This window comes from Lepidothrix coronata, unplaced genomic scaffold (assembly GCF_001604755.1).
Source record: "Lepidothrix coronata isolate B3197 unplaced genomic scaffold, Lepidothrix_coronata-1.0 Scaffold69, whole genome shotgun sequence".
Classification (NCBI taxonomy): domain Eukaryota; kingdom Metazoa; phylum Chordata; class Aves; order Passeriformes; family Pipridae; genus Lepidothrix; species Lepidothrix coronata.
The window spans coordinates 2,206,233-2,231,478 of NW_016690249.1; the positions used below are offsets into that span (position 1 = coordinate 2,206,233).

At 36.1% G+C, this 25,246-nt stretch overlaps 1 protein-coding gene across 8 annotated transcripts in view; it reads left to right on the forward strand.

Moving 5' to 3' along the window:
• FRY (FRY microtubule binding protein) overlaps window positions 1–25,246 on the forward strand; it is a 236,177-nt gene that overhangs the window by 119,443 nt on the left and 91,488 nt on the right. For all 8 annotated transcript variants that reach the window (XM_017818584.1, XM_017818586.1, XM_017818579.1 and 5 more), the window contains 12 exons: window positions 7,232–7,371; window positions 9,280–9,370; window positions 9,775–9,854; window positions 9,973–10,053; window positions 11,435–11,603; window positions 14,002–14,094; window positions 14,189–14,287; window positions 16,834–16,935; window positions 21,215–21,318; window positions 21,784–21,892; window positions 22,813–22,899; window positions 24,695–24,866. In XM_017818584.1, the coding sequence (XP_017674073.1) occupies window positions 7,232–7,371; window positions 9,280–9,370; window positions 9,775–9,854; window positions 9,973–10,053; window positions 11,435–11,603; window positions 14,002–14,094; window positions 14,189–14,287; window positions 16,834–16,935; window positions 21,215–21,318; window positions 21,784–21,892; window positions 22,813–22,899; window positions 24,695–24,866 (1,327 nt within the window). The remainder of the gene's footprint in view (window positions 1–7,231; window positions 7,372–9,279; window positions 9,371–9,774; window positions 9,855–9,972; window positions 10,054–11,434; window positions 11,604–14,001; window positions 14,095–14,188; window positions 14,288–16,833; window positions 16,936–21,214; window positions 21,319–21,783; window positions 21,893–22,812; window positions 22,900–24,694; window positions 24,867–25,246) is intronic.

The following is a 25,246-nucleotide window of genomic DNA, read 5'->3' on the forward strand; positions in this document are numbered from 1 at the left end:
CTTCTGCTCTGTACTTGGGAGCTCCCTGTCTGCCTTGCTGACCGCAGAGAATCCCCAGGGAAACCAGCTGAAGGAGGTTGCTTTGTGATTACTCCCTACCTGCCTAATGAAATTCTTTGTGGTATTCTGACCTTAATTTTATAGGTTTTTCTTCTTCCTGTGGGAAGAGTGTCACATGCAAATGGGAAGGTAAAACAAATTAAGCCACCCAGATGCAAACCTTTTGATACTGTTCCTGCAGTGTATTAAACAAACACATAATGTGCAGCCGTGATTTGATTAAATATTCGTGGTTAAGCAAGTTGTGGCCCTTTACAGGGAAGAATTGGAAGACTGATGCTTCTCCTGTTTATAGGTAAATAGACAGAAAATTGAATAATTAAGTCAAAATCATTTAATGAGAACAGCAAATGCTTCCTAGAGTGACACAACTGTGTATTTACTACTGTAGCAATTTACTCTGAGTGCTGGGGGAAAAAAAACCCAGATGTAGTCAGAAAACAAAGGTAAATTTTGTTATGGGAGTCATTCATGTATCTCTATCTGCGTATCTAGAGTCCTACCTGTGTGCAGAGTTGATAGAAAAGTACACAGCTGAGATTGCCTTAGAAGTCTTGTCAGAAAACCTTCCTTTCAGTTCCTTGAAATTTTCAAAACAAACTATTTAAACTGAAATTTTCAAAATCATTTGTCAGCCTCAGCCCAGATTGTTGGCAATGTTTCCGTTTTCATGTTTCCCATTCATGTTTTCCACTTAAAAAGCATTATCATTTTGAGATGTTATAGTTCTCCTGGGATTGATGTACACCTGTGATTGGCAGATGGAACCTGAACCTGGCTTATGAGCCCATTTACAAGAACATGGTTCATCCTTACCAAAATAATTTTAGTTTGGCTAAATTCATACAATCATACAAAATTTTGTGATGCATGGTAGAAGTTGGATAGAGCTGAGCTGGAGTAGAGATAAGAAAATAGAGGAAAAAGTCTTTCTTTACTTGACATATTTCACTCAATAGATTAGTAAGTACATCTCATTATAAAGCCATTTTTCAAATCATAATATGTCAGTATGATAAAGTTGTCATGAAAGTAAGAATAATTTTGCTGATATTGAAAATTAAGGTATGGACTACTTAGGAAACCAGGAAGATCATGATTTGGCATGATACTCAAATATTTAAAGAGTCTATGGGATGCAGGAAGACCAGGTTGATAATCCCTTACTTTTCCCTTCCAGGTAAGGTATGAAAAGCTTTGGTATTTATTCCTGAAACACATTAAGTCATCGAGTAAAACAGAAAAAGGCCACACATGACATTCCTGACATTTTTGCTACAGAAATGTAGGAGGAAAACAGAGAGAATCCCCATGAACAAACATTCTCAAGGGGTGTCTAATAATTTTTACTTACAATTTTAAGTTATAAAAAGTGACACACTGTCAGAGGAACCTAATTTTCTAATCTTGCTGTTATCAAAATTATCTCTATTCAGTTTGAATGAAATTGATAGGTAATGCTGAAGTGAGTAGGTTACTAGCCACTTGTCACTTTAAAATATCTGAGCTGCCTCTTTTAACTGTAGATTAAAAAGAATCAAAGGTAAGGCATTACCTGATTTAAAATTTGCTTTTTGCAAGTCAGCTTCAGAGGTGGAAAGACCAGCCCAAAAAACCCCTTTACACTAACTCACAATATGTAGACTGGAACTTTAGCTACCCAATGTAATCAGCATTGTTTAACACTGAATCCCCCAAAAGATGGTTATGAAAGCATTGCTTACTACCCCTAAATAGCTCTGTCTCTCTGAGAACCGGTGTTTTTTCCTGCGCATTCTCCAACACCCTTTTAGAAGTGCTAGTTTTGATGGTGGTGATGGATCCAACGTCAAGAGTCTGTGCACAAGCAGAGCTGTTTCTCTCCACGTAGGTGTGGTCATTGGCTCCTGTTAGGCAGACAGTACGTCTGACTGCCAATTGCATCACCCTCCTCAAACTCATAATAGTATCTTGAGCAATGTGTGAAGTGATTGTACTTATCCTGACTTGCAGAGCGTTTCACCATTAGCCTAATAAACTGGATTCCTTACACTGACTGTATTTTCCTTTTTAGGTGTGCATGTATATAAAGAAAATAGATACAGGAAATTATGTAGGTTTTGTCATATGTTTTTAAGTAATCTTACAGTATGTTTAAATTCATGTTTTAAAAGTTCTGGATTAGAGAACTCTAGTTGCCTATTGGCAAAGACCATTACTGCTCCAGCATTAGCATGCTCTGTATTCCCAATTAGAGAAATGTTATTAAACATTGTACTAGTGAACTATGACTTAAACTTCCTATTACAGGAAACCATAAAATTGCAGTACATGAAAAGATCAAAAGCTAGGGTGCAAAAACTCATAATTCTCCAAGAGGCTTATCCTCACCTAAGGAAACACTTTTATTACTCTTTTCTCAGCCTCTACTAATGCATCTTCTGTTCTTACCACAGTATATAAATGTTCATGAACAACACTGGAGGCAGAAAAAGGGCACTGTGTAATCTTGGACTGAGCTACAGACAGTTTTCCATATAAAATTACAGAATATATGTGACATTTTGGCCATGGAAGTGAAAACTTAACAACAAGGCTTACTTTTTATATGAAGCTATCTCTATGAGGTGCCTGTTGAAGGAGTTTCAGCATAAACTGCACAAAAACTTGTCCTTGTTTCAGTTATACTGATCTCTTTCTAGAAGTGCACTAGGTTGGAGAATACAGATTGGAAAGCAAAAGCATTTAATGTTTTATGTACTTCATTTAATGTTTTATATACTTTTAGGAGACAAAACCAACAAAAATAGATCAAGGTAAAAAAAGGAAACTAAAAATGAATAAGAATAAAAAAGTGGAAAATGTAAATATAAATAGACAATAAGCAGCATACTAATGATTAATTTTTTCCTTTTTCATAACAACCTAAATGTGATTAATGATAGGCTGATAATTATTCTTATCCAATATTATATTTGTTAGATATAGTAAGTGAATACTGGTATCATCATCATTGCCATAGCACTGTGGTTGGTTCCTTTTGTGTTTTGTCTTTCCCTGAGTTTTACACGTTGTCCTTCTTCACCAGCAAAGGGCACATGGTAGAGGAAGGATAAGATGGTGGTGATGGGGTCGTAAAATAACCGTTGGCTCCTGATAAGAGGTTCGGGTTCAAGTACTGTGTAAAAAAGTACATCTGAAGGCAAAATTAAAGGTAGTACCTTCAGAACTGAACTTACTGCCCACTAAAAATAAATGGGTTTTCATGTAAAATGTTATGCTGGCAGTAAAATAGCTATAAACATCGATAATGTATAAGCAAGCTAGGTGGAATTAGCCATCTGCAAAATTATAATACTAAAAAATCCTGCTTTCTTTTTTACCCACAAAGCCAAGACCATAAATGAAAACTAGCCCAACTTGAATAGTTATCAGTTTTAACCATTTCTAGAGAGATTTAGCTTTATAGCACTGTCCTAAAACATGTTTATAACAAAGATGTGAATGAAAGGAGATCTTCACAAACACAACTGCACTACTTGCTGCTAATATGTCTTTTTACAAATTTTTGAATTAGTTAGCTTGTCTAGAAACCTCTCATTAGCAGAAAAAAATGTTTTGTCTCAAAGGATCCAACAGAATTAGTGCATTAGCTGCTTTGATTAGAGCTTAAGGCAGTTCATCTCTCCACCTTCCCTCTCCTCTAGTCTGGAATATATGGAACAGGAATTGTTAACTTTATGTCTGTAATTTCGTATCTTGCATATATGAAATCCTGATCTTACTGTGGTCCGTAAGAGTTTTGCTGTTGATTTGAAGGAGCAAGGATTTAACTACAGCTGTTATTTTCCTTGAATCCATATCATTTGTAGTTCTAGGGCTTTGCTACAGATATGCATGAAGTGTTACAAATACTGAAAGAAGGGAAGACATTATTGCATGTCTATGGGTATCCTAAACGTAGCTAAAAGAGTGTTTACCAAATTCTGCTTTCAGTAGCATTGATAGAAGGTGTAAAATCTCACTCCTAAAGTCAATTATTTAGAATCTACACAACAGCAATTTGAAGACAAAATATGCAGACACTGTGCGAGTAACAGATTTACAAAAAATAAACCAACCCTATTCAAAATTGAAGTACTGCAATTCTGCATTATTAAAATGGCAAGAAAATGCCCATTCAACATATGCACTGACATATATGTTATATGAAAAAATTGCAGAGCCAAGAAATTAGTGATACTCTTGGGAATTGGATGCAATTTTGAATATATTTGCTGTTAAAGCACGTATAAATTCATAACTGAAATGAAAAGGGTAATCACATCTATCTGCTGTTAGCAGAAACATTTCTTATATTTGTATTTTGATAATATAGCTAGACTTTGAAAGTATATAAATTGTAGCAAACTATCTGGGCAGAATTTCATTGAATTTCCTCTTGCATTTTAGTCCAAAATAAATATTAAGCATTTGCATAAAGTATATTTAATGCTCTGTGAACACAGATTTTAAACAGCTCCCTACTTGTGCAGCTTTCTTATCCTGAAGGTATACAGTAGGTAGTTCATTTATGATGGAAGAACATGATCACTTGTCCAACAAGGAGATATTTGTACATCTGTGCACTCCCTTTCAGGAGCAGCACAGAGCTAGAATTCATCTCACTCCTGGACTTACTTCCAGAAAATGAAAGGGTTGAGAAGCAGGCATGCTGGCAAGCTGGCTAGACTTCCCTCCCTTCCTGTTCCCTGAGAGCCAGGTCTTTGCCCAGTCCACCCTTCCTTCCTGTCTTAAAAGTGCAATGACAGAAAGATTAAAAAAAAAAACAACAAAACTATATTGACCTTTTATCCCTACTAAAGACACACACTGTAAATTCAGCAGAGAAGATTTAACAGGAATCCCTTTGACTTTTTCTAGTGAAATTGTATAGCTGGGATTTAAAGAACAGCGGTGATAAATACGTCATGACTGAAACAACTTTTCATTTGTAGTTACATATCATGATTTCTTTCAAGATATTTAGGTCTATTTGGAGACAGACTTTTTAGAAGGGCCTGTTGCAATAGGACAAAGGGTAAGGATTTTAAACTAAAAGAGTCTCAGTTCAGACTAAATAGAAGGAAGATATTTTTTATGATGATGCTGGTGAAACGCTGCAAAAGATTGCCCAGAGAAGTTGTGGATGCCCCATCCCTGGAAGTGTTCAAGGCCAGGTTGGACAAGGCTTTCATCAAACTGGTTTAGTGGAAAGTGTCCCTGCCCATGGCAGGGGGTTGGAACTAGATCATCTTTAATGTCCCTTCCAACCCAAACCATTCTATGATTCTTTGATTCTGTTCTTGTCTTCCCTAGCAAACCCTTTTTCATTCCATCTCATAATTAACAACCAGTGTTCTGTCAGCTTCAGAAAAAGTTTTGGAAAACAATAGAGAAGTGAGTTGGTAATGAATGCTTTGCCCTGACACCAGGTCATTCATGTCTTCTGAGTATTTATCTGAAGCCTTAGGGTAGAAGGCTTTGGTATAATTGAGCCTGAAGTGCTGTAGTAATTTGTCGTGAAAGGTCTCCTGTCACTGCTGCAAGCAGTGCCTTAGTGCCATCTTCCACAGCAGCTTCTTTCATATTTCAGGTAATAGAATTTGTTGCAAACACTGGATTGAAAGCTTTCATAACACCATATTTTTATACAAACTTTTAATTTTACAGGGGCAGTTGTGACAGCTTTCTGATGAACCATGTTTAATTTTAGGCCATAATACCCGAGCAAAAATACTTCATTCTCAAAGTGTCTCATTAGCTTTAGACCACAATGTCAGTGTGAGTTAGTTAAATCCTAAGGCTGAAAACCTCCAAAGAGGTCAGAGTTATTCATCTAACTGTTATCCACAAAAGTTCTCGTTTAAATCTATCATAATACTTGGAAATTGTGTGTAAGATACTCAGTCTGCCAGTTTTACTCTTGTCTTAGTCACAGTGTTCACACAAGCTTGGTCTTACATGGGACATTAAATGCTGTTGTTTTTTCACAAGCATTGAAATGTGCTGGTTTAAGCAGGTAGATAAACCTGACAACATAATCTGTGTGCTTGACATGAAGTACACACTCTTCACTCCTGATGCTCAGCACTTCACAGGATCAAGCCCTGCATGATCATGAGGTGGTGGTAAATCTCTAGATCAGTAATTTCTTCCTATTTTAAATAATTGGTTTCTATTTTCTTAGAATGTCCACAAATACTGTGGCTGTGAACATTGTGTTGCAGTACATATAATATCCTCTTGTATAATAATGGAGTGTTTTTTCTATCTTCCCATGTTTTGTAGCTTTATGGTTTCCAGTAATAGGAAGTTCAAGAAATAGTTCAGTAATAATATGTTCAATAACATTTCTGTAATTGGTGACACAGTTAATACTGAGTGAGCAGTAATCTTTTCCGGTATGCCACTAGAGCTGTTTAATCAGGAACTTCTAAGGAATAATTTTAAACTATGTTTTGTTTATTTGTGCACACAAAGACACAGGAAACTGTAAATATTTTCCTATATATAAAAGAGAAGTCTAAGTTTTCAGGTCTGCGAGCCTAAGAGTAAGATGGATGCATCTGTATGGCCAGTTGATTAAAATTAATGCAGAGCTTATATGTTCTGAGTTTCAGGAGGGGCATCCAGCAGTCAGATACAACCCCCAAAGACAGTGCTTCTGATTCATTGCTTTTTCTTTCCTTAAAATATGTTCAAACTCAAATCAGCATTATGAAACAAATCAAAATAACCCCCTTGAAGAACTAGATAGTTCTGGTATGTAGTAAGATATGATACGCAATTTTAATGGATTTTAATATCATCAATATAAAGACACTACCTATATACACTCCACTATTGTATTTCTGTTTATGTTTTATAGAATCCTAGAGTCCCTCAGGTTGGAAAAAACCTTCAAGATCATCAAATTCAACCACAATCCCAACACTACCAAGTCCACCACTAAACCATGTCCTACGTGCCACATCTGCATGTCTTTTAAAGATAGAAAATGCAGAATATTAAGTGTCACTGCTTGTCCCATAGTTCTCAAAAATTAGATGAAAACAAGAAAGAACATATATAACCATTGAATTAGTACTTTTTTTTAAGGAGGAGGGGAAACTTCAACAGTGTTTGTTGATTTGTTATGTTTTCCCCATAGGTTATAAGCTCAATGAGCTCACTTTCAGAATATTGTCTACCCTCTATCCTGCGCACTTTGTTTGATTGGTATAAAAGGCAGAATGGCATAGAAGATGAATCTCATGAGTACAGACCAAGAACAAGCACTAAATCCAAAAGGTATGATTTTGAATCTACATACATACATAATTTATAAATTCTAAGGTAAAATTGGCTTCTGTGAGGTAACAGTTGTCTGAAAGTTGTTGTATCTTTTTTCTGCTTGTTCCTGGAACTCTTCTCTTGGCTTCTTGATGGATGCAATAATTGTGTCTTTAAAGTTATATTCCTTATAGTTCAAACACAGCATTGCTGCTATGTTTGTCTTGCTACTGTTTTGAAAGCTTTAATGTCATGTAAATATTGATGTGTCTTCTTTACTTATGTGATGAGGCAGTAATTCTGTGACACTTGGAAGAATTTTTTTAATATAGTGTTCTGCTTGGACATAGAAATTCCATATACACCTATCCTCAATCCAAAACCTTGAGAATAAGTCAAAGAGTTTTTAACAACATTGACTTAACTCTTTAAAGAAACAAGCACATAAAAATAAAGATATCAGTAGTTCGTCAGTGATAAGGCAGTAGATTGGTCTTGGTTATATTGAGGTCTAGTAGTTTGGTACAGATATATTCTTCAGACTTACAGTTTTTCTGAATACTTTGGTAGTACATTAACACACTTTAATGAAGCAGCAGGAGAATCAACACAGGCCTGGTATTTGGAAATGCATAGGCAATTTTTCACATTAGGATTACGTTATAATCCAGTAACTACAGAAAGCAATAGTTGCTGGAACAAAGGTGTAGGAGCTAGTTTTAGATATGAACCTGAATCAGAATCTTTCAGACCCTTTATGTCAGTAGAAATAGGCAGTATGAAGACATGATTCATCAATTAGATGTCTACTTTTGGATGAGATGAATCCTTGACTTGAATTCCTTCTTTCTCTCAGCTAGTTGCAGGACTACCTACTCATAAATAGATGTCTTCAGGAACTCCACCTAAAATTTAGTTGAAAGTCAGTTTAGCAGTGGAACAAGGCCAGTATGTCAATTGGTAGTGTTGCAGAAACAATATTATTACCAGTCCTGTCTCCAGTTAATATGAAACCAAGAAAACCAAAATGCAAATAATTTATTTCATCATCAATCAAGTAGTACTCTTAAATGGATATTGTATTATGAGTGTGAGTATAATTGAAATAACTGAAATTCTTAATGTTTATAAAAATTGTGCTGAATTTACACAAAAATCTCACTGAAATCAGTGTTAAATGCTTCAAATGGACTCCAGAACTGTTCCTTTAATGTTTAATTTTACAAAAAGTACATTTTTAAAAAACATGTTTCATGTTATCTTTTCAATACGCCTTGAAACTCTGATCAGGTGATCCAAATGGGTATTTTTTTGGTTTTGTATTGCAGGCTACTCACCTTAGACTTCTATTCCTCTGTGTCATTCTACACTAAGAATGTGTTTGAACATTTGACAAGTGTTGCCAAAGTTAAAAAATTAACACCAGAACATTTTTTAAAAGAGAATGGAGTTTGGTTATGAATTCTCCATCAGTGCTTTTAAGGCATTTTCCAAAATTCATCACAAGTCTAAATATGAATTTGATAGCACAATGTAATTTATTACATTTGCCACCAAAGTGTAATTAAGAATAGTCTAAATGGTGGCATCAGCAAGGAATTTGAGATTAAATCCATTTGTTAGAGTACAGAATCCATACATTTCCTTAGTTGTGTTTTGATTTGGGTTTTTTTGTGTAGATCTTAAACAGGAAAAAAGAAGGAGGAAATGGATAGCGATATTTAAGCATTTGAAGCAAGTTAGATTTGGTCTGTTTATCTCAGATTTTAAGAGCACAACAGTACATTACTTTCTAAAATGCTGGACTGCAATTTAAAAAGTAGAACACAATCCCCTGTTATCTGTATTTGTGTAACTGAAGAAGGTATATAATATGTATTTATGAAACATCTCTGAAATATCGTGTTTCTTGGTTTGATTTTGCAGTGATGAACAGCAGAGGGACTATTTAATGGAGAGAAGAGATCTGGCTATTGATTTTATTTTTTCTTTAGTATTAATAGAAGTTTTGAAACAGGTATGAGTTTTTAAATTATCCATTAACTAATAAATGATGGAATTTACCAATGTAATTTCCAATGTAAAGTGAGTTTTGGGATTCTTCTTTCTATTTGCATCTTTAAAAGTATAATAAAAACGTGAAGTACATTCTGCATGCTTGTTCATTGCTGTCTTTCTTGCACCTGCAGGACATAGTACTCTGTGCTTGTACAGACTTTACTTTGCCAAGTCTTAAGAGCTAAAGTATTTCTCTTCCATATTAAATAAACATCAAGTGGCTGGCTTATTCCAGCTATTTTTCTAGCTACATCCTATTTCAGCTGATACCATATTTCTGTATGGATGATACCCATGAGTAATACTCTGAGGTATTGAAGTGTAACATATATGTCCTTGTTATGTTTTATTTTGTGTTTTCAGATTCCACTTCATCCTGTAATAGACAGTTTGGTAAATGATGTTATTAACTTGGCTTTCAAGCACTTTAAGTACAAAGAAGGGTAAGGCTCTTTTTCGTACAAAAATTCTATGAAAAACAATGCTTGCTTATTTTTTTAATAGTTGTGGTTCAAACAGTATGCTTTCTCAGCTGAGAATTCTTTCTTTGTCTCTTGCTAGGTACCTTGGTCCTAACACTGGAAATATGCACATTGTTGCAGATTTGTATGCAGAAGTAATAGGTGTTCTAGCTCAAGCAAAGTAAGCAAAATGGAATATCTTATTTCCCCCATGAATCTGACAAGTTCTACTTGCTTAGCATGTGAATATTCTGATTTTCTCACTTTCTTTAAAAATACTGTATGAATAAGTTATTTCAGTTCATTGGCCCTCTATTTATCTAAGTGTTCTGTAGCATTGACCTCTAGGGAATCAGAGGCTTTCTGCATCTAGTCCAGTGATACTGAAGAAATTCAACTTGACTACAGCAGCATTATTTTTCTTATCTCAGCAATGACGTCTGTGGAAAGCCCAAAGGGCTGAAAAGAGCTATTTTAATTAATTTTTTTCTATATACTATTTTTTCTTTAGCTGAGCAAACCTATAAATGGCTGTCCTCCTACATAGAAACAATTCTAAGTCTCTCTGCCATTATTTAGGCCTAGAACTTAATGTAACTGCTTCTGAACCCTTCATCCTTCTTAGAAGAGATGACATAAAACACTTTTTGGATCTGGAAACAGACAAATTCAGAAGCTTGTGTACCCAATATAGCCTCTCATCATACTCTTACACCACAGACTAAGCAAAGGATAGAATTTACTGCCCCGACATAATGCTACCTGTCTCCTGACTTCTTGGTGTTGCTGAGAGTCTGCTCTACAAAACCAGTCAGCTTAGCTTGATGTAGACAAAATAGTTTGAGTTTCTGGAAATCATATAATTTCGGGTAAGGCCTTACCTGAGCTTCTAAATTATCTGGGTCAAACGCAAAAGTGGCATCTGAATCCAAAGCCTCAGTTTGACTGTCAAAATATACATGAGCTCCATAAATACTGCCTTTCTTCTCCAGTTCTGAAGGGCCTTGCTTAGATGTTTCTACCATTAAAGGATTTCTTCCTACCAACCTGTTTCTTTCAATTCACTTATCGTAGACTCCTCCATCCAAAGCTGTTGTAGTTATTAATGCTTAAGTGTTACTGTAATGGCTGTTAGATAAAAAACCTGAACTGAGAAACTGCTTATCTGAATGTTTTCATGGTTATAATTTAAACATTTTCTTTTGAAAGCATTGCATGTATTTGCTAGAAAATTATCTTTCATCATGAATTTTTGAAAAATATGTGAGGGGGTTATTGTAATGATATTATTAGCTCTCATATAAAAGAGGTGCATGGTAATAAAATAATTTAGACGATGTGGTTCTCTGAAGGGACTGAGATCAGACTGTATGCTTCATCTTACGAGTTTATTAGAAGTGAAAGAAAACTAAACAAAAAGAAATCTATTCACATACTGAGTGAAATGGTATTTTACAACCCGTGTTTAAATCTCCTTTAGGTTTTTCCCAATTCATATGCCTTACAATACATTTCAAATACTAATTTTGAACTTTTTGGAACTAACCAATCTGAATTCATAGATTTCCTGCTGTAAAGAAGAAATTTATGGCAGAGTTAAAAGAGTTGCGGCATAAAGAACAAAGCCCATACGTAGTTCAAAGTATTATCAGTCTTATAATGGGAATGAAATTCTTTCGGATTAAGATGTATCCTGTGGAAGACTTTGAAGCTTCTCTTCAGTTTATGCAGGTAAAATTCTTAAGTATATAATTGTGGTTTCCAGACCTTTTTGAATGGGCTAACCTTTAGCTTTCCTGTAATGTTCCAGGAGATTTTCCATATGTCATTCCCACATAAATGTATGTGCAACTACTTTCTACTCGTTCTGAACCTCAGTGCTCCAGTCTCCAGTCTCTGGAGCGTGTCATTCCATACCACTTTTCATCAGTCATATGCCTCTAGTCCCTACATCTTGCCTTCCAGCTAAAAGTGGTTTTGTTCTGTAGACCCCAGACCTTCCACCCTGCCATCCCACAGCTGCCTCTTGCCCTGTGTCCCTGCCTAGCTATGTCTCCCTAGCTGCTCACTGCCTCCAGAAGGAATCTGCCAACACTGATGTAGTTGCCAGAAAAGAGAGAAATTTCTGATGGAGAAAAACACTGAGCAAGAGACAAAGAATTGAGGCAAAAGCTGGATGGAATTTCCCTTGGATGTGTTGTCTACTTCCACCACACCTTTACCCTGCTTCCTGTAGGGTACATTCTGTATCCTCCTTGTTTGAGAGTCACTAGTACAGAGCATAGTTTGGTTATAATGAATGCTTCAAATTAAGAGATTACATAATTTTGTAAAAGGCAAGAAACTATTTCATGTTGCAGCATTCTCGCTGGTAATGTACAATTGGTTCTGTTCCCATTAGCAGGTTTATTTAGCTTAACCTTTCTATTCTTCTGGTTTTATTCAGGATCACCCTCATGGTTGCAGAGTTTGTAGCCACTCCAGTAAAATACATGTTTTATGTAAACCTCCATGTAAAGATCACCTTATTGATTGAGTAGATGGAGAAAAAAATCAATGTTAGATGCCCATGAGTAAGGATTTGACAGTGGAATACTAATACACACGCATCCAGACACACTGAGCCATTTCTTTAAAGCCTGAACTGGAAGTACATTCTATTTCAGCTTTGCAATATATTTTAAACCATATTTAATAACATATTTAAAACATACTTAACACCACAGAAACGGGTCATTTTTCTTCTTCCTTTACTCTTAATTATATAGACACATATTAGTATGTGTCAGCTTAAAGTGAGTTATCTAGAGCTGGCAAAATATCAAATTAGTGTGTTCAGTGCACATGACTAATATGAGTGAATGAGTTTGTGGCACAGCTTTATGGCACAGCACTGCTGGGATCTAGTGATCACTGCTATTGAGATCTCTGGTAAAACTCCTGCATAGTAGAACTGAAAATTTGGATGCAAATGATCTCTACCTCCCTCTACCACAATATCTCAGCACTAAATTAATTCTTAAATGTATTGCTGTGTGACATAAGATGCAATGTGTATGGGGGGGGAAACCAGTTTTACTCATTTTGGTGAAATACATTTCTATTCTTTGAGCAGTTTGTCTGTTAGTTTCAATATCTGCATGCAGTGTTTCATCTAAAAGCTCTGTCCCACCTGTGCTGCTGTAGTAGGAAGAGACACTTGCAAAGGGTGAGCTAATTTCAGGAGTGAGCTCCAGAAGAGCCTGTCTTCCCCCAAAGAGTGCATAAGCAGTGCAGGAACGCTGGCTGGAGCGATTAAAGCTAAATTGTGTATAATCCTGATTGCGCACAGGAAAAAAGATGCATAATCTAAGGTGTAAACCACTCTGCACGCATATTTAGGAAAAAAGGTCACTGAGGACCTTCCTTGTAAGTCAGTGGCTGTTTGGTCCTTGGACCCGGAGAAGTAACTGGAGCAATAGGATTTGTCATCCTCAGAGAAGTTGCTCAGAAACACACAAGTGGGTGGATGCTTATCTCCCCTCCTTCACTTCCTGAGCAACACAGCTGTGTGGATAGTAGTTTGCTGTGTGTTTAGGACAAAGTATGTTTTTACTTTCTGTCTTAAGCCCCAGTTGCAGGCTGGAAACTGTAGTGGTTCTTCTCTCACATAGCACAGTTCTATATTGACCCTTAATATGCAAGAATCTCATCAATGAAATTTATCCAAAAATATTTACAAGTAAGATTGTTACTTGCCTTGAGTATCTTACCGGAGAATTATGTTCCTCTTGGCCTGTCAAAGCATTGTGTAAAGCAGTCCATGTTGTCTAGTAGTCCTGCTCCTTGGAGATACACACGGAGAAGGCATAAGGCCAGACCCTGGCCTTCCAACTCCATTTCCAGCCCCAAAAAACCACCAGGCACAGCTGGAGTCAGTGGAGAGTTTCTGGATTAAAGTAACAGATCCTTGATCGTGACTTAATCCTGCTTTCTGCAGAATGCAGATTTAGAAGTTAATAGGCAAATGTTTTCAGTGGGAATTGCAGGATAAAAATAGTCACTGACTCTTGATGTGCATTCAGCAAACATTTAGAGGTCTTTATTCCAGTTGATGTGCAATTTCTGTTTCTTGTTTGTTTTGTTTTAGGAATGTGCACATTATTTCCTTGAAGTTAAAGACAAAGATATCAAGCATGCACTGGCAGGACTGTTTGTTGAAATTCTTGTCCCCGTAGCTGCTGTGAGTTTATTTTTCTTGTTGTTTCCATAATTTCTTTAAATTAGATCAAAAAGCTTGAGAAATAATATTTTATTAACATGACATTTTCTTTCAGGCTGTTAAAAATGAAGTGAATGTCCCCTGTCTGAGGAACTTTGTTGAAAGCCTGTATGATACAACGCTTGAACTTTCATCACGAAAGAAGCACTCTTTGGTTAGTAACCCTAAGAAGCAGAGCTTAAAATTCTTCATCATAAATATTTCTCAGCAAGACTCTTGGGAAATTGCAAAACTTTTTTTCTGCATTTGGCTATGACTGATACATTTCTTTTTGCAGGGAAGATTATTGTGTTCACGGAAAATAACTGTATTTATTTTTTTCAGAATATGATCTAAATTAGTCTGAATCAAAGAGATGCTTTCAGCTTCTGGTTCTATGATTATTAAATGGTTAGGTTTTCTCATACTTACTATGTGTAAACATTAGGAAAAGAAGAGGAAGAATAGAGGTCACTTCTTGTCAAGCAGGAATAAATGAGGCATGTGGGAACAACCCTTTCACGGGGCTTAAATAATACATTATAGGAAAGGAAAAATGTATGACATATGCCCTTTTAAATCCATAACTTGACTACTGTGCAGCTCCCTATTTCATTTTTTTCCTGTAAGATGAACAGTGGCACTGCAGTGTATTTTTGGAATCATGAGTTAATCTGAATTAAATGAGGATCTGAGTCAGTTTGATGCTGGCCGCCTTAAGCAGTCTGTCTCTCCAACTGGGTCAGCGCATGTCAGCAATGTGGTATTAGCTAATCCATTTCGAAGTTTTGGGCCTTTCAAGTGAAGAAAGTTGTCATTTGTCCTCCCTCATTCTTTGGGAAAGTCAAAAAGGCTTCCCTGTTCCCAGTTACCTCAGCAAATTCTGGTCACTAGCACTAGCGAATCTGCTGGGAGGACTGCAGGACTGTGCTTGATCTCTGTGCCTGTTACAGCATTCCCAGGGGAGAGTCAGAGCATCCCTGGGGCACAGTCCTGATCCAATTTGAATTAGTGGAAGTTTTGAGATGGATTTCTGATTTCACTCTGCTTGTGTTTGTGTGACTCTGTTCCACTCTGCGGAGTTAGTAAAACATTGTTGAAACTGCAGCAGGCTAGAGCTTTGCTGTACAGTTTTTACACTAAGTAGAACTTGTCAAACTGATGGCCATACTTGCCAAAGTCGATACTACATGCTTGAGAAAGGATTGCACAGCTGGGGCTTTGCGTTTGATTGCTTGTCTACACATACCACACTGGAGGCTACATAGTTAAAAGTGACAGATAGATTCTTGTGAGGGTGTGATTAGAAATACAAACATTGCGAGGAGGAGGAGGAGGAGGAGGGGAAAGGCAAACAGTTGGCAGAAATAGCTGCCGTGCATATTTCCAGGCTTCCAGGAAGAAAGCACACTCTTTAAAGTCTGAACCAGGACCAAGATCAGTGTTTTGTGAATTGATGCACTCACTGTACAGGCAGGATGGGGGCATTCATCTTGCTTCATTCACTGTCCAGAAGTATCTCACTCTCTTGGGAGAGAATTAGAAAATTCCAGGAGGTGGTTTGTACCTTCCCTCCTAGGGCTCTTCCTTAGGATGGGTTGTAACACTCTTGGGATGTTACTAAACTCTGGGATCCCATCAAGTACTCAACTGTATGGTAAGAAAGTCTTCTATGAGAAGACTTCAGTTATCCTCTCCCATATGTATTTTGGATGTGAAGATTATAAAAATAAAAATTAATGTACATTTGCCATTTGCTCAAGAAATCAGGTTTAACCTAGCTGTAAACAATTCATGTAACATATTACAGGAACAAAAGCTGGGATTTATGATGTGTTTATACTTTGAGCTGTGGCTGAAGTTAGAATTTTAGAGCTAATTTTGAGAGTCATTAGTCTCAAAAATAAAGTTACCTTGGTTTTGACTAATAACTTTTAAGTCCTGACTGGATATATTAGCATGACAGCTAAAACCTTAAAGTCTTGTTGAAATAGCAAAGTCAGTTTCAAAATAAATGGGTGCATTTTAGCTTATTTTTTAGTGTAACATTTACAATATCAGTGTCAAAGTAAGTGTTGACAAAGAGACTGGGTTCCAGTATTTGACCTTCTGTGTTTTGCTTTGCTTATTTTTATTTTTCCCTTCACAAGATGTAACTCCCAGCAGACCCAGGCATTCCCTGTATTTTAATACAATTCTTTAGGGTGTTTGACATGTCTCTCAGTACGTATCGTGACTGCAGATTTTGAGGAGTAATAGGTCTCTGAGAATTCATAACTTCCAACAATCTCTCTGAGTCCTTGTAGTGGGTTGGTTTCTGTGAGGGTGAGATACCTGTTATAATAATAGAGCTTAGTTATTTCCATGCTATCATTTCTCAGTAAAGTGACAAAACTTAGCCTTGAGAGGCTGTAAAATTGTGCCTTATCTTTGGATTTATTATACTGCCATAAGTACATATTTGGTTGGTTTTAGTTCATCCATAAAACATATCTGTAGCAGTTTTAATAGAGAAGTTTCCTTCTCTTTTTAAAAAAATTAGTTTTTTAATAGAGAAGGTTCCTTTTAAATTGTACTACTTACCAATGTGTTAATGTTGGGTAACTTGTATTGCACAAAATGGAGGAGTAAGAACTTCAGGTTTACAGTACCTCTCTTAAGTTACTTTTGTGTTGTGCAGACATGCAAATAACACTGTATTGACATCCGTTTCCTGTTTAGGCTTTGTACCCTTTGGTAACATGCCTGCTTTGTGTCAGTCAGAAGCAGTTCTTTTTAAACAGATGGCATATTTTCCTCAACAACTGCCTATCCAATCTGAAGGTCAGTATCTTTTGGTTTTAATATTGCATTAAAACTTCAGGATGCACTATTGATCTGTTGCAAATCCTTTTTAGGTAAATGTGCTGAATTATTGCTAATACCTGATTCTATACATAATTTTATTCCTTACAGGACAAGTTTCTTAGCTGTTCAGATTTTTTCAATAGCAAAAAGATATTCTTGGGCCTAGTTTGAATTTCTACTATTTCTCTAACTCAAACTAAGCCCAAGTCAAACAGCAATGAAAACAGACAAGATTGCTGATGAAAGTTATTAACTTGAGTGGCATACCTAAACTGAACCAAGAGTAATTTGCTTTTTTTCACAAAAGCATTCAAAACAAAGAACTTATTACTTTTTCAAAATTGTATTACTTGTAGGACATTGATTCCATTGCCTGTTTCACTCTGCGAAGTTGCATTACAGAAACCCTAAACTATTTTGTTTCCTCCACATATCCATTCTTATTCCTTCGCCATGTTTTTTGGATCTTTGAAGTTTAACTGTCCACTGCAATCTGCTCTGGTTCCTGTACAACACATACTGTTCAATACACATATGCTCATTATCATTACTACTGCTTCTTTTACAAGTCTTTTACTTGTGCAAAAACTCCTGTCCCGTACCATGCTAAAAATGCATCTGTGTGGAAGGATGGCCCTGTTCTTACCTGAAAAGAGCAATATAAGAAGCATAGTGAAGTGGTTAGGTCAAATCAAGGGCCTCCAAACTTGTGACTTGTTGAACAAGTGGTTACGAGGCTTCTGAAAACAGCTCAGGTAGAATATGCAGCCACTTTCTCAGCTCAGAGTCAAATATCTGTTCTCCAAAAGTTGAATTCACAAGCTTTTCAGAAAGGTCTATATTACATCCTTTATTGCTGTTGCTTTCTTGCTGTACTTCTTCTCTGTCTTAATGAAATAATTTGTATTGACTCTCTTCATATGGATCCTACTGTTAGAATAGCTCTTCAAAATGTTCAGTCTACCTGAAGAATTCTTTCCATCTGTCCCTGAATTCCTTACTTTTGGTGAAGATGTATTAGAATCTTATTTGCAAATTGATTCAGAATAAACATGTTGTTATTGAAATTAATTTTGGGGGGTTTATGCAGTTGTAAAAGCTTCAGAAAAGGCAGCTACAGCTGTAAGATTTCTGAGGAGCCAGCTGGAAATATAGATTTTTCTGAAATTCAAGGAGATCCTGACAAATTATTGAAACAATTACCGAAAATATAAATAAAGTTGCTCCTATTTTACTGATTGGAAATAAAATTGGAATTCGTCTTGCAACATGTAATTCTTTGATATACTTCTATTTATACGGCTCATAGATTAATGTGGGGGCACATTCAATCTCTAGTTTGGGGAGAAGGTAAGGTAGCTGAATACGTGGCTAAATTAAGAAAATGGTTGGCCACTCTTTCTCAGCATAGTGAAAGAGATCCCCCAGTCATTGAAGCAATCACTTCACCAGACAGTGAAGTTTGGCATCTCAAAACCCAAGCCAAACTCACATTGCTGGAGGAAGAGCTAGAAATACCTCTGTTAGAAGGACAGTTGTGCACACCAACACAGTATGTAGAACTTCATGATGTGTGGGCTGCCTCAGACTACATAATGTATCAGGTTTCTCATGAGCCTCTACACTCCACAGAGCACAATCTCCTTCCCAAAATAAGGTCAGGCATACACTGGGAAAGATAGAAGTTTTATATTCTAATAATATTTCTGATTTTAATATAAACTAGCAAATCTCTGATTTTACAGAAACAAACTTTTCTCTTGAATTCATAAAGGAGATTTCTGCCAGAACATGGAAATATTTGACCATGGCCACATTCTGGCCAAAGGACATTTCCTATTATACTGTTGAAAGTGGTGTAAAAGTTAATAAGTATCCCGGTTTTGAAATTGAATGTTTATTGTTAACTAAACTTTATTTGCAAAAAACTGTTCAAGACAAGAATTCTATGTAGGAGAGAGTCAAAACTCTGTGTTCCATTTAGAAGCAAAATTGTACAGAGGGAACAACAGTTCCTTGTCTCCAAACCTCCTAGGACAAGGAGAAAGCTTCAGTACAATTTCAGCCGAGAGTGCAGAACTTACTTTACAAAGAATGGGTCAAACAATGCCTATGTCAGGGATGAATCCATGGGTACCAAAACAATATCCCTTTGGTCTGAATGGGCCAGACTTAACATCATATTATTGGACAACAGAGGTGGATGAATTAAAGTCCAGTTGCTCCTCCGCCCATCACAGCAGAAGAGGCAGAAGCATTGAAAAAGAAGTTTCTAGAAGAGCAACAGCAACGGATAAAAGCCAGCAGCACTTATCAGTGAAGAAAGAGAGCAGATCCTGGCAGAGCTCAGTCACCAAGTGCTACTGGTGTTCAAAAGGCCTACATCAGCTTTGACAAATTCTTCAGCACCAGCAGTGAGTTTGGCACTGCCAGCAGTGGTAAAGGAACCACATCCAATGCCAATATGTCCTGTTGGGAAAGTGAAGAAGATGTCAGATACATTAGGCCAAATACTCCTAATAGGGTTACTGGCTGGGTTTTTCTTGTTGACAAAAATCTTGAAATATTAAAGAGACTGAATTGGTGGTGTACTTCACTTTGTTTTCCAAAGGGTGACACGCTGCATGCTTTCCAAAGTACTGGGAATTTCCAAAGTACCACTGTGAACTTGGAAAGATTTTGCTCATGGACATGCCCATGATTTCCCTGAATGTTTCTTGTACTTTTTATAATTCCTCTTAATCCTACTTCTACACCACTTACTGTTCCTGATGGAAAACTAGTCTACTATTTTTGGAAAACTCCAATGATAGTGGTCTCAACCCTTTTCTCTTGCATCTCTTCTCAACTGCTGTCACAGCTGAACTATCTCATTGCAAGAATGTTTGGACACTTGCTAACAGAGATAACTTCCTCCTCTGCTACATAGCCTCTTGTTACCTTATCTCAGTTAGCCACAGTCTGCTGTTTTCTTGAAAGCATTGGGGTAAAAATAAACTTTGATAAATGTACTTTACCACCTGTTGAAGAAATCAAATTTTTAGGTCTGAAGTTTACAAGGACTGACATGATTATACTTGATGAAAAATGGATTGAAAGGAAAGAAGTTAATAAAAAAATTGATTGTAATGGATGTTACAATTTGAATATTCTGCAAAGATTAATGGACCAAGTAAACTTCGGCATTCCTTTTACCACTTATTCTAATCATGTGTGACAACCATTGTATGCCGCTATAATAAACAAAAATTATATTCAGTTTTCTGTCCACATAAAGCTTTATTGCATAAAATGTGTTGTCAATGAGTTAAATGGGAATTGCAACCCAAGGAAAGTGTTTCTATTCCTAGACTTGTGACAGATGCCATGCTGAAAGTTGAAGTTATCTCCTATATCACTGGCAAATTGCCTTCCCTCAATTTTGCAGAACTCAGACCAATACACATTCAGTAATTACTGACGGCATCATTTGCAGGTTCTTTGATCAAACCACAGTCTTTGATCTATGACTCAACATTTGTGTGCAGACAGTATCTCAGATCTTTGCCATGGAGATTTGCACTGTGGGCCAGGCAAATCTTATCTCGGGTCAAAGTGTACTGAACTCCTTCAAAGTTTAACCCAGCGGATGGCCCAGCATGTGGGAGACCATCTGATTGGACTGCATAAACTTGTCACTACACAGAAAGCCCTTAAAATTGCCACAGAAACAGAAAATGGCGTACGACCGAAAAAACCCAAAGATAAGTCTTGTACTAGTTCAGAAGTTTCCAAAATTAGATAATCCAATTCAGTCCAGCTGGTCCTAGATACCATGTTAATTAGGCCAGCCTAAGCATCCTCAGATTTTTATCTTTTCACATTTGAATATGTATGGTACATTTCTTTGTCTGCTGTGTTCTTCATACCAGGTCTCCACTATAGGGCAACAGCTTTTGAATTGATGGAATCTAATGAATATGAGGTTTTCAGAGTCAAATTGAGGTGGGTTTCAAACTGAGATTTTAGATTGCAACATGTGTCTAATTTAACTAACTTGATACCTGGGTTTTTCAACAACTTAAGTAGTAACAGGAAAAGTAGGTCAGATGCATAAGCATCCTGCAACTACAGAAATGGAACACTGAGCAGCTGTTAGGGTGTATCTTTTTTTGTAGTTTCATTATCAAAACTCTGAACCTTAACATCTGTTAAGTGTGGAACTTCCTTTCTAATTTGTCTCTCAAGTTTATTCTTATGTTATATATTTCTCTAGAACAAGGACCCCAAAATGGCTCGAGTTGCACTGGAATCTCTGTACAGACTACTGTGGGTTTACATGATCAGAATTAAATGTGAAAGCAACACAGCTACCCAAAGGTAAAATGCTTTATTTGTGATGAAAATCCCATGTAGAGCAGACGTTGCCAGTGAAGAGATTTTATAGTTCTCCTGAATTCCTTTGAATTGAACCTATTTGTGTTGTGAAATGAGAAACTCGATTGTACACAACAAAATATTCCCTCTTGTGGCGCTGTCAGTTATTCTGCCACCTATTTAAATTACTGTATAAAGGGTTTCTGCTTTTAGAAAAACTAAAAATCAGTCTTTGCCTGGGGAAAGTTAAAAATATTTTTGTAGTGGCCATTGACTGATTTATTGTTCCTTGTAATGTAGTAATGAAATAAAATAATTACATTGAATTTGTAGCAAAGGATCAGAACAAGATACTCCATTACCTTTTCATTTCAAAGGAAATACTTTCTGGTCATTCTAAATGGGAGTGTCATGGTAAGTGAAGGTCTGCAAGGTCCAGAAATGTCTAATTTTTATTTTCTTTTGCAGTCGACTTATTACTATTGTCACAACACTTTTCCCAAAAGGGTCCCGTGGTGTTGTGCCAAGAGATATGCCTCTAAACATCTTTGTGAAGATAATACAGTTTATTGCACAGGTATGGGAGAATCATTGCATATATCTTTCCATATATTGAACAACTTCTTTTCCCAGTAACAAATTAACAAATGATGACTGAATTTTCTAATTTTCTTCTAATGACTGAATTTTTTGCAACACTGTTGTCAGTATCTTTCATCTAGGCAATGATGAAATTATAGACTGAGCTGGGGCAAACTTCTTTTGAACAGCAAGTTCCACTGAGAATAAATAAAAATCAGTTCACTTCAACTCAAATGTAATTTCTGTCAGTTTCTTTAATTTCCAGCAAGTCAGAAAATGCGTTTGTTGACAGGCTCTGACTGTCAGTAAAGTTCAAAATAGTAAGCCATGTTTTATCTTGGTACCAAATCATTCCTACTGTATAGGACAATAAGTTGCACTGCTTTCCAAGCAGTAAGTCAGATGAAGTTCAGCATTTAGTTTTCATCGGTTCAGATGGGAATCGCTAAAATAAACTAACCTGTAGTGCTGGAAGCTTCATCTCTTTTATGACTAAGATTCAGAAAACATTCCCATTGAGCAAAGCACTTAAGCACATACTTAAAAGTCTCTGAATAGGAATGAATCAAACAGATGCTTAAAATCTTCCCTGAACTGTACCATCTGTGAACAAGTTCCTTTTATGTAAAATACTGTGTTAGTACCATAATTACCGCAGCTTAAATGAAATAATTAAAAGCCTTATTTCCGAAATGGATAATTTCCTATTTAAATGCTAGAAATTTTTTACTTTGTCAGCATAAAGCAGTGTTAAAAGCTTAGATCTGATAATATGTTCTACATACTTCTGATAATCTGTTTTTTCATATATTTAAATAAATCCTGATTAAACTGGCTTTCAGCATTCTTTTGCCTTAAATAAAATAAGTAGCAGAAGTGGGCAGCTAATGATTTGCAGTATTTTTGCTATTTTAGGAGCGTTTAGATTTTGCAATGAAAGAAATTATCTTTGACTTCCTTTGTGTTGGAAAACCAGCAAAAGCTTTCAGTCTCAACCCTGAGGTATGATGTACATCTGCTCTTTTTTCTTTTTCTGAGTTAATATGTATTGTATTGTGCTACATGTACTTCCTGGTTCCATTCTAAGCATGCTTTCACCTTTGTCCATTTTTCAGGCCAAATCTTGAATTTGATTCATTGCTGAAATACATCTGTGGACTTTTACCTGTAAAATGTCACATTGTTTATGCCTATCCCATGTTTTCTCAGTGAAGAATATCAAATGTGAAGTAGAGCAACTGTATAAAACAAAAATATAAATAAATAAATAAATGAATAAACATATTGATGTCCATATCACTCTGCTGCTATTACATACAATGGCTTAAACTATTTCAATATAACAGTAATTTTTCTGTAACAGTTCCAATGTTTTTCAAAACAGTTTTACTGAAAAAGAGTACATGGTGCAAGAAGAATTGAAGATGACAAAAAAGAGAACATTCTAATAAAGTTTACCACTCTGGCCAGGAAAGCTCCACTGGAGCTGGTGTCATGAGTCAGCTTGCTAGTGCTTTTCCTAGAGAAAGTAAACAGAAATTTGAAAAACTTCAAAAAAAATCAATATATAGATAAATAATAAAGGAATTAAAAATTCTCTTTAAAATAATGCATTTACTTAAAATTTTGAAAATATTTTCATTCGAAAATTAAGAATAAACACATGAAAAATGAAAATAATTTGTGATCATCTCATAACACATGTCAATATTAATCTTGCAATATTAAACAGTCATATCTATTCACTAAGGTGTTAAAATAGAATGAGTTACCTTACCAAAATTATATTTGATACAAAAAATGTGGAAAAGTAGATTAAACCTTTTACTGTCAAAAGCAGCAAAAGTGAAAAACAAGCTTTACTTTGAGCACAGCTTTCATCTTTCCTCAGTAGAATAGACAAAAATGAAACAGAATTTTTGAGCAGGTAGTGCCTGCCATGCTCTGAATCAGTCACCTGCATTATTGACTGAGGAGGGTCCTGCAAAGGACATTGTGTGCTAGCATTGCATATACTCAAGCTGATAGGGGGTGGACATAGTCCTTAGCTCCTTCATGAATCAACATCTGAAATTTTACTTTTTCTCAGCAACATTGTAAATCTGAAAACAGTGAAACTGTAGAGCCACTTTTTATGTACGTAGATTTTAGCATTCTTCAAAAAAAAGCCCATAATTTATGTAAACATGTCTCTGGGAGACTGTCAGTAGAACAGCCTTTGAGTTTTTGGAACACATTCCTGAAAAATGGAAAACATTCTGTCTTTTAGTCATTGCAATGCAAAGCCTGAAAGTTTTCCTCTGGTGAATTCCCAGAAGGCATTCAGGTCACTTAGACTCATCTTACTGATGTTTTCACGTTGTAGTTTGACACTGAGCATCATTCCAGACTTTTCTCTCAGTATGATCAACCCAGAGGCCTTTCAAGACAATTACTGATCTTTTTTCATAGTAGACCACGTAGGACATTTGTGTTTAACTGAAGGTCCACTTACAGCGCATTATTAAATCTCAGATCATATTCATGTGTTTTATCCTGAAGATAAAAACATAATGTACTAATGCAAATAGTTAGAAATAAAGTTCTAAGAGGGGAGAGCACTGCTCCTAGTGGAGATATGAATTCACTATGTATTTCATGGGCATTTTTTTGTAAAGTATATTAGACTAGGTAATGTAGTGAAGATACAGAAAAAAAAAGCTGGCAAGTGCATACTCAAAATTTCAAAGTGAATGAAGAATATGAATAGAATGTGATTATTTGATTATGATACTCATCCATCTTCTGAACTTTACAGAGAATGAATATTGGTCTGAGAGCTTTCTTGGTGATTGCTGATAGCTTGCAGCAAAAAGATGGTGAACCTCCAATGCCAGTGACTGGAGCTGTCCTTCCCTCTGGAAACACTCTCAGAGTGAAGAAAACGTACTTGAGCAAAACTCTTACAGAGGAAGAAGCTAAAATGATAGGTCAGTAAGATAATGGACAAAGTAGAAACTTGGATAAGAATGGATGTGAAAAAGTCTTCAGCACTTGAGCAGAATAGTTTATTATTGTTAAGTATTCCATTGATTTCTTTATTGTAAGCATTTATTTTATTGTGCCTTCTATTGAAATGTATGGTTTAGTTTGACAAATACTGCTCTTCTTAAATTTTTCTGAAAAGTCTTCAGTCGTGCTCCACAAGTGGTAGCAATGCAGTGTTCTGGGATGGATTAAATACACAGATAGTTAAGGATTAGCTTCTTTCATCGTTGAATAGCTTTGTTTATTCATGGATATTCATCCTGTTAGAAACAGTGCCTGTGCTCAGAAAATGTACCAGCTTTGAAAACCGTTAAAGATTCCC